We start from the raw sequence: 10,618 nt of genomic DNA on the forward strand, positions 1-10,618 counted from the left end.
CCTCTCTCTCCCTCTCTCTCTCTCTCTCTCTCTCTCTCTCTCTCTCTCTCTCTCTCTCTCTCTCTCTCTCTCTCTCTCTCTCTCTCTCTCTCCCTCTCTCTCTCTCTCTCACTCTCTCTCTCCCTTTCTTTCTCTTACGTACACGATAACACATTCGCAGATTCTTCTTCACATCCTCCATTAAGAAAATTATATCCTGCAGGTTTCTGGGAAGTAGGAGATCATTTGTTTTTTTTTTCCTTCTTAGACCAGATTAGCAGTATCCTCTAGCGAATTAAGTGTTTTTATTATTTTATTTTAAAGATTTTGATGTTTATTTATGAGATTTGCTTTCTTGAAAACGTCTATTTATTTCCTAGATAAATCCATATTACGACTGTACTCACAATATAATTTCTAGACTGTTAGGTTTTATCACAACTGTCTATATTGCTTCTTGTTATTTCATAAATCATTGTTTTGATATACGATAACCGACGTGATTTAAATAAACCTGAGTCTGTCCTGTTTATTTTCTAAAAGACGCATTTTCATATTCTTTGGTTTAAATAAACATATTCTGCAATAGTCGAAACATTTATGATTAGAATGTACATTTTTGTATTTCAAATGTTTGCTTATCATTGAACCAAGTGATTTATCGGCTTAATGTCTTCAAAAAAACAAATAAAATAGTCATTACGCAAAGAAAACGGACGGTCTAGAGGTGTAAACGGTAGATGGCAGCACTGATTCAGGTCTTCAGATATGTCAGAAATTCATCAAATTCATTAACTGAATTTTAGTTATCTGTTGGCACAAGTGGAGATGAGAACAAACTGTTTACAGTGATTTGAAAATGTAATAAAACGTGTACGAATGTTTCAAAATATTAATAAAGTCTTTTTCTGGATCTCACCGTATTTAAACAATTCATTTACAACTTATGCCAGATACAAGGGTAAAGGCAGATATGATAGATATTTATTAACTATAAAATGTACAATAAACATATGCTTAAAATTATATGCAGTATTAATTATAAGGCTAAATCTTTAATGACAAATCATTAACTCATGAACTCATGATGCATGTAAAGGGGTAAAACATCAAACATTAAACTTAATCCAAAGCATTAGATACCAAACCGTAAAACATTACACAAACCCAAAAATGTGTACAAAGGTGACATGAAACAGTCAATATTAATGAAAGTCACAATAACGAAGGAAACATTAGACATTACCGTTTTGACTTAAGCGTTAAAAACGGTTTTATGAGTCTAGCGTTAGTCCTCATACCTACCCATGTTTCAATTCGTACAAGGCTTTATCTTTAGAACCCAGGACTAGAATGACCGGTAATTAATATTTGAATCATTCATATTTAAAGCCTCTTGTGATATCCTTTCGGTAGAAACCTGAGCTTTAGGGAGCAATACCTTCAATGGCCAACCACAGAGGTAAGTGTATGCTTTTCACTGTTTGAATATTCGTGTTAGGTTTTAATATTCGAATTCCACGCCCTTCGTTATTGATATGGAGAATATTCTGGAATTAAATGTTTACAGGTCATATATGCGTTTTTTTTATATATATAGATCATTCTGATAAGAGAGGGCAGTTTGATATTAGTTAATGTTATATTTCTGATGAATGAAAATAAATTATTATACTTGACCTGTCGAATTATTTAACGCTTCGATGGTCGAATCCTCACAAGGTTTAATCAGGATCTGTGAAATAATCCATCTCGCCTCCTGGAATTATTCTCATTCATACGCCTCTCAGTAACCTAACCTAGAGAGGCAAAGGCCAACTTTAAGATTGCATCAACAACCAGAGTGCTTGGAAGATCTTTCATTTGCATCTTGGGGGAAAAAAATAGATGATGGAAATAAGAATGAAGTCGAGAAAAATGGACTACCATCCAGATTCTTATTACTTGCATCCCAGCTCAGCAAAGGCTTGGGTGTATTTGTATTTAAAGAAAGGCAAATTGGATTTTATTTTTTATTTCAAATGGCGTCATGCTTGGGGAGTGAATGTACCTCCTTGCTTTTATAATTTTCGGTAGTTATTTGAACTAGAACTAGACTCGCCCAGGAAGGAGAAGCCACGAAGATAGAACGCTATTTTTCAGTTCATCTCTTTCTCTTTATTTCTCTCTAACTTTCCTAGTCCTCTCTCCTGCCCCTCCCCCTTCTCTCTCCCTCTCCTTCTCCCTTTTACTTTGTCTCTCTCTTACTCTCTGTCTCTTCTTTTACGCTCTCTTCTCTTCTCATACGCTCTGTCTCCCTTTCTTTTACGCTATGTGTCTCTTTCTCTTACGCACTGTCTCTCTTTACACTCTCTCCCTCTCCCTTTCCCCCTTCCCCTTCCTCCGTCTCTCCCTCTCTCTCCATTTCCCCCCTCTCCCTCCCTCCTCTCTTCTTCCCCCCCCCCATTTCCCCCCTCTCCCTCCCTCCTCTCTTCTTCCCCCCCCATTTCCCCTCTCTCCTTCTCTCCCTCCCTCCCTCCCTCCCTCCCTCCCTCCCTCCCTCCCTCCCTCCCTCCCTCCCTCCCTCCCTCCCTCCTACTAGGAATTTCTCGCGCCTGATGAGATTCCAAATTGGATTAAACACCTTTTATTTTGCTAATTAAAATTTCAGATATATTGACTTCATAGGAAATCGACAGTAAAGTGGGAGGAAGGGATTATAATTAGAGTGATGGCATTTATAGAGGTCTCCGCATTGATATATACACATGTATATATGTATGTATCTATTTATATCTATGTATATATATCTATATGTGTATGTATGCATATGTATATATATATGTATATATATATGTATATATAATATATATAATATGTATATATAATATGTATATATAATATGTATATATAATATGTATATATAATATATATATAATATATATATATATATATATAATATATATATAATATATATAAACATATACGTTTATTCCTCTATCCACCATCTACTATATATATATATGTATTGTGTTTGTGTGTGTGTGTGAGAGAGTGTTTTGTGTATGTATGTATGTATGTTTATCTATGTATAAATGTATAAAGGTATGCATAAATGCATGTACTGCATGGCCGTCCCCGCATCAACCCCTCAAAAGCCCCAAACCTGAAGAAAGGTTTCTGATTGGCTGGTGATTATAAGTGGCCAGAAGGACCCCGTCTTCATCAGCTAATGGCTGAAGCGAGAATGAACGGGCCGAACCGTGAATTTGTCGGCGTCTTTATCAATTCTTGATTTGATGTGATATTTACTCAACCATGTTCTATTCAGAGGGTAGATGTGACCTACGTTCGAAAGTTGTCTTTGATATGTATGAATGTATGCATGTGTTTCCGTCTGACCGATCACTTTTGTTAAGGTATCCCATTCTTTGTAAATGTGTGTTTCGAAGTCGCGTGGACATAATAATGTTATATTCTAATTTCGGAATGTGATATTGTGATGTGCCCCGTATATCAAATGCAATGATCTTTGTCCACACCTTTTAGCAGTACGTTCGGGTGTGTAAAATGAAGATGAAAAGAAACATGTGATTATTTTTCACACATGTACTAGAAGATATTTTGATGTTACGTCCGGAATTTGCAGTGTGATGTTATAATGTTAAAACCTGAAATGTATCAAAGCTTGGTAATGCTTGTGAATCAGTGAGTGAGTGAGTGAGTGAGTCAGGCTCGTTAATATAGGATGAACTTTAGTGACGATGAACTTGCACAGAAATTGGTGTTTATGAATTATGCCTATTTTTTTTTTTTTTTCTTTTTCCGCTATTTCATGTTATTGTGCAGAAGAGTAGCAAAAGATCATGAGAGAACTGAGTAGTTTGGCTAGATTTGGGAACACGATCATAGCATATATTTTAAAACAATTTTTTTTATAATATGGTCTCTTTATATTTTCAAATACATCAATTTTTATAAAATAATCACACAGGTGTTTATACCTATAATTTTTTTTTTAGTCGGATTAGTCTACTTCCCTACATTATGTTTAAAAAAATAGGATATGATATGAATTCTATTAGATCATAGGAGATAATACAGTTCCTTAGTTATTTGTAACACCGGAAGAAGCGATACGAATAACAGAATCATATGACATCGCACTCTGACACATTGTGTGCAATTGTTCGCTTACACTTCTTGTAGTTTTTATTTTTTGTCCTATATGAGCCACTTATTATTTTCCTTGTTAATACAGATCAAAATGCTGTATGCCACAGATTTCAGGTCTTAGAAAATTTATTAGAGCAGGCGAGTTCTCTTTGCAGGAGGGTTTGATGCTATTGCAAAATTTATATCCATACATTCTGACCTTGTTAGGCGATCAGTATCATCATGCTTCTGGATTCCAACACGCGATGATAATGCATATATAATGAAATTGTAGTAGTTGTAGTAGTGTATATATATATATGTACATATATATATGTATGTATACATATATATATACATATATATGTATGCATATATGTGTATACATATATATACATATATATGTATACATATATGTATATGTATATATATGTATATATGTATACATATATATACATATATATGTATACGTATATATGTATATATATGTATACCTATATATATGTATACATATACATGTATGCATATATATAGTATATGTATACATATATGTATTTATACAGGTATGTATACATAAATATGTATATATATGTATACATATATATGTATATATATGTATACATATCTATATACATAGATACATATATTTATGTATACATATATGTATATATAGGTATACATATACATGTGTATATATGTATACATATGTATGCATTTATGTATACATTATACACATACATATGTATACATATACATATATATGTATACATATATACATATATATGAATTCATGTATGTGTGTATATACATACATGTATATGTATACATATATATACACACATGTATATGTATACATATATATACACACATGTATATGTATACATATATATACACACATGTATATGTATACATATATATATACATACATGTATATGTATACATATATTTGTATACATATAGATGTATATATATGTATACATATATGTATACATATATATACATATATATGTATACATTTATATAAATATATATACACATATGTACACACATATATATGTATACATATATATGTATATATATGTATACATATATGTATTACATATATATACATATATATGTATACATTTATATAAATATATATACACATATGTACACATATATATATGTATACATATATATGTATACATATATAAGTATATATTATAGATATATATACATATATACATATATATGTATACATATATATGTATACATATATATGTATATATGTATATATGTATACATATATACATATATATGTATACATATATATGTATATATGTATACATATATATGTATATATGTATACATATATAAATATATGTATATATACATATATATAAATATTTATATACATATATAGATATATATACATATACAAATATATATATACATATATAAATATATATATAAATATATATATACATATATAAATATATTATACATATATACATATACATATATTATTCATATACATATATACTTATATATACATATATATATACATATATATACATATATGTATACATATATATACATTTATGTATACGTATATATACATATATATAAATAAATATTTATATATACATATATAAATTTATATATACATATATATGCATATATATGCATATATAAATATATATATAAATATATATACATATATACACATATATAATATATATAAATATATATACACATAAATATATATAAATATATATACACATATATAAATATATATATACATATATACATATATAAATATATATATACATATATATACATATATTATATATACATATATATACATATATTCATATATATATATACATATATTCATATATATACATTTATATACATATATAAATATATACATATATACATATATTCATATATATACATATACATACATATATGTACATATATACTTATACATATTTATAGATATATATACATATATATACATATACATATATATATATATATATATATATACATATACAAATATACATATACATATATATACATACACATGTACATATATATACATATACATATATACATATGTATACATATACATTAAATATATAATGTGTGCATCTGTATATGTATATGTAAATATGTATATGCATATCTATGTAATATATTTATGTATATGCATATCTATGTAATATATTTGTGTATATGTATATGTATGTGTATGAATGTATATGTATATATATGGATATGTATATTGGCAAAGTAATGTATCTATAGCAACATCCTTTATGGAAGGCATATGTGCTAGACAAGATAACTACTCTACTCAAGAATTAAGGTTGGCGATCATAAAACACGTATCACGTCAAGATCAATATGCTATCACTGATGATATATAACACTATATATACAAATATATGTATGTATGTATATAAAACATATAGATATAGATATAGATATATTTAGATATATTTAGATATATTTAGATATATATCAGAGAACACTAAAACGTGGCAATAATGCAGTATAATATAAATATCAACAATGCCTAGATACAAGTTCTACTTGTCATCCCGAGGAGTTGAAGTGTGAGAATGAAGCCTCCTAGGGAAGTCTTAAAGAAGTGTTGAATAATCCTCTGTGAGAATATGTACAATATGATTCATGATGCGATGCCAATTCATGAGTAACAGGGTAATTTTCAAAGAGCTTAGGTTGACCTCGTTGATTGGGCAAGGGCATGGTTTAGCTTGACGCGGATTGGGCGAAGGGGAGCAGTCAGAGGTCGAAGTCCCGCCTTCCGAGAGGACAATCAAAATCCTTTAAGGTCCAACTTTGCTTGATAATCCTTGAGCGATGATTTTATGGGGCTTCGTTCTGTGAAGCTGAAATTGAAGTTCGGTTAGGTCACCTAAGGTAGCATCTGTTAAGCTATAGCTATTCTTATAATTTCATAGCTATTGCAGAGATATATGTATATATATAATATATATGTATATATATGATATATAATATATATGTATATATAATATGTAATACGTAAATATAATGCCATCTTTAAGTGATACAAAAACCCATTTATGAATTGTTAAAACAATATTATTGCGCACAAGATGCTGAACACCAGTTTAATTCATAAAGATTAGAAATTGAAGTAGGTGATACTGTAAAGATAACTGAAATAAGACATTCTAATAATGATGATGCCTGTTGTCATTAGAGGAGCAGGCCGCATTAAAATGTTTCGGACCATATGTTTGAGAAACCTGCTCTACACTATCATAAGTATACATTTATATTTGTTTATCTATCCAGTTGACTATATAACTATATGTTAACTGTATGTGTGTGAGAGAGAGACACGCACACAGACACACACACGAGAGAGAAAGAGAGGATACTACAGTAATACAAAATGCCGTCAGTAATAGTAAATATATAAGTTACCCTCTTCTATGGAGTTTTCTATGTTGTAAGAATTTTCCCTCGTTTTCTGCTCATATCTAACGGGTAACTACTAAACTCATTTACATTATAAAGTCTATAGAATGATGAGAGTGAGTGAGTGAGAATGAGAGTGAGCAAGTGAGTGAGTAAATGAGAAAGAGAGAGTAAATGAGAGAGAAAGAGAGAGTATATGAGAGAGAGAGTAAATGAGAGAGGGAGAGGGAGAGAGAGAAAATGGGAGAGTAAATGAGAGAGAGGAAGAGAGTAAATGAGAGAGGGAGAGAAAGAGAGAGTAAATGAGAGAGAGTATATGAGAAAGTAAATGAGAGAGGGAGAGGGAGAGAGAGAAAATTAGAGAGTAAATGAGAGGGAGAGAAAGAGAGTAAATGAGAGAGAGAGAAAGAGTAAATGAGAGAGAAAGTGAATGAGAGAAAAAAAAGAAAGAGTGAATGAGATAGAGAGAGAAAGAGTGAATGAGAGTAAACGAGAGAGCGAGAGAGAATGAGACAGACCGAGCGAGAGAGAATGAGAGAGAGTGTGAATGAGAGTGTGTGTGTGAATGAGAGAGTGTGTCTGTGAATGAGAGAGTGTCTGTGAATGAGAGAGTCTATGAATGAGAGAGAGTGAAAGAGAGTGTGTGTGTGAATGAGGGAGAGAGAGTGTGTGTGAATGAGGGAAAGAGAGAGGGAGTATGTGTGAATGAGGGAGAGAAAGAGAGTGTGTGAATGAGAGAGAGAGGGAGTATGTGTGAATGAGGGGGAGAGAGAGAGTGAATGAGAGAGAGAATGTGTGAGAATAAGGGAGTGAAAGTGTGTATGAATGATGGAGAGAGAGTGTGTGTGAATGAGAGAGTGTGTGAATAAGGAAGAGAGAAAGTGTGTATCAATGATGGAGAGAGAGAGTGTGTGAATGAGGGAGATAGAGAGAGTGTGTGTGAATGAGGGAGAGTTTGTGTGAATGAGAGAGAGTGTGTGTGAATGAAGGAGAGCGTGTGTGAATGAGGGAGAGAAAGAGAGAATGTGTGAGTGAGGGAGAGAGTGAGAATGAGGGAGAGAAAGAGTGAGTGTGTGAATGAGGGAGAGAGAGTGTGTGAATGAGGAAGAGAGAGAGAGTGTGTGAATGAGGAAGAGAGAAAGAGTGTGTGTGAATGAGGGACAGAGAGAGTGTGTGAATGAAAGAGAGAGCGAGAGCGCGTGTATGTGTGTGAATGAGAGAGTGCGAATGAGAGAGTGTGTGAAGGAGAGAGACAGTGTGAATGAGGGAGAGAGAGAGAGGGAGAAAGTGTGTGAATGAGAGAGAGTGTGTGAATGAGAGAGAAAGCAAATGAGAATGCGAGAGAGAGTGAATAAATGAGAGAGAGTGAATAAGAGAGTAAGGGAGAGTGAATGCGAGAGAGACAGTGAATGAGAGAAAGTGAAAGAGAGTGTGTGAATTAGGGAAAAGGAGAGTGTGTGAATGAGGGAAAAGGAGTGTGTGTGAATGAGGGAAAAGGAAAGTGTGTGAATGAGGGAAAAGGAGAGTGTGTGAATGAGGGAAAAGGAGAGAGTGTGAATGAGGGAAAAGGAGAGTGTGAATGAGGGAGAGAGAGTGTATGTGTGTGTGAATGAGAGTGAGAGAGAGAGGGAGTGTGAATGAGAGAGAGCGAATGAGAACGAGAATACGAGAGAGAGAGGTAGTAAATGCGAGAGAGTGAAGCGAGAAACAGGGAGTAAATGCGAGAGAGTGAATGAGAGAGAGAGGAGAGAGTGAATGAGAGAGAGAGGAGAGAGTGAATGAGAGAGAGGAGAGAATGAGAGAGTGAATGAGAGAGAGAGGAGAGTGAATGAGAGAGAGGAGAGAATGATTGAGAGAGAGAGGAGAGAATGATTGAGTGAGAGAGAGAGAGGAGAGAATGATTGAGAGAGAGAGAGAGAGAGAGGAGAGAATGATTGAGAGAGAGAGAGAGAGAGGAGAGAATGATTGAGAGAGAGAGAGAGGAGAGAATGATTGAGAGAGAGAGAGAGGAGAGAATGATTGAGAGAGAGAGAGAGAATGATTGAGAGAGAGAGAGGAGAGAATGATTGAGAGAGAGAGAGAGAGGAGAGAATGATTGAGAGAGAGGAGAGAATGATTGAGAGAGAGAGAGGAGAGAATGATTGAGAGAGAGAGAGGAGAGAATGATTGAGAGAGAGGAGAGAATGATTGAGAGAGAGAGAGGAGAGAATGATTGAGAGAGAGAGAGAGAGGAGAGAATGATTGAGAGAGAGAGAGAGGAGAGAGTGAGTGAGAGAGAGAGAGAGGAGAGAGTGAGTGAGAGAGAGAGAGAGGAGAGAATGATTGAGAGAGAGAGAAAGAGGAGAGAATGATTGAGAGAGAGAGAAAGAGGAGAGAATGATTGAGAGAGAGAGAGGAGAGAGTTATTGAGAGAGAGAGGAGAGAATGATTGAGAGAGAGAGAGAGGAGAGAGTGTGTGAATGAGAGAGAGTGAATGAGGGAGTGAGTGAATGAGAGAGAGTGAATGAGAGAGAGTGAATGAGAGAGAGTGAATGAGAGAGAGTGAATGAGAGTGTGTGTGAATGAGAGAGTGAGTGAGTGAGTGAATGAGAGAGTGAGTGAATGAGAGAGAGAGAGAGATAAGGAGTGTGTGCGTGTGTGTGAGAGTGTGAGTGTGTGCGTGTGTGTGTGAGAGTGTGAGTGTGTGCGTGTGTGTGAGAGTGTGAATGTGAGACCGAGAGCGTAAACAGCCATCATTGCAATTAGTAAACAACAGAATGTTTCCAGTTGTTATCAGCGCTGACACAGCTAGGTCCCTGGCTGTGACCTGGAGAAGACATAGACGTTCTCTTGAACAATACTTAATTGAATGACCCGGCAATTGGCTTAATTCACAATAAAACAGTTGGGCAGAGTGTGAGTGGGACACTGAAAGAGAGAGAATGAAAAAAATATAGAAAGGGGTAGATCTATTATTCTCATGGTTCAGTTTTTATCACATATATTATACCAGCAGGTATTTTTGTCAGTAAACTGATGTAATCGTGGTTACATGATGTAATGGTTGTTA

General features: G+C 33.5%; 1 protein-coding gene across 2 annotated transcripts in view; it reads left to right on the plus strand.

The window, feature by feature from the left end:
- Positions 1–1,369: 1,369 nt before the first annotated feature.
- The window catches only part of LOC122242721 (cilia- and flagella-associated protein 298), a 26,218-nt gene continuing 16,969 nt past the window's right edge, over positions 1,370–10,618 (plus strand). The window contains exon 1 of one of the 2 annotated variants that reach the window (XM_086544366.1): positions 1,370–1,441. In XM_086544366.1, the coding sequence (XP_086400492.1) occupies positions 1,426–1,441 (16 nt within the window). In that variant the 5' untranslated portion in view covers positions 1,370–1,425. The remainder of the gene's footprint in view (positions 1,442–10,618) is intronic. The other variant, XM_086544365.1, reaches the window with a different exon arrangement.

This window comes from Penaeus japonicus, unplaced genomic scaffold (assembly GCF_977035675.1).
Source record: "Penaeus japonicus unplaced genomic scaffold, GWHDUDI00000001_assembly GWHDUDI00000015, whole genome shotgun sequence".
Classification (NCBI taxonomy): Eukaryota; Metazoa; Arthropoda; class Malacostraca; order Decapoda; family Penaeidae; genus Penaeus; species Penaeus japonicus.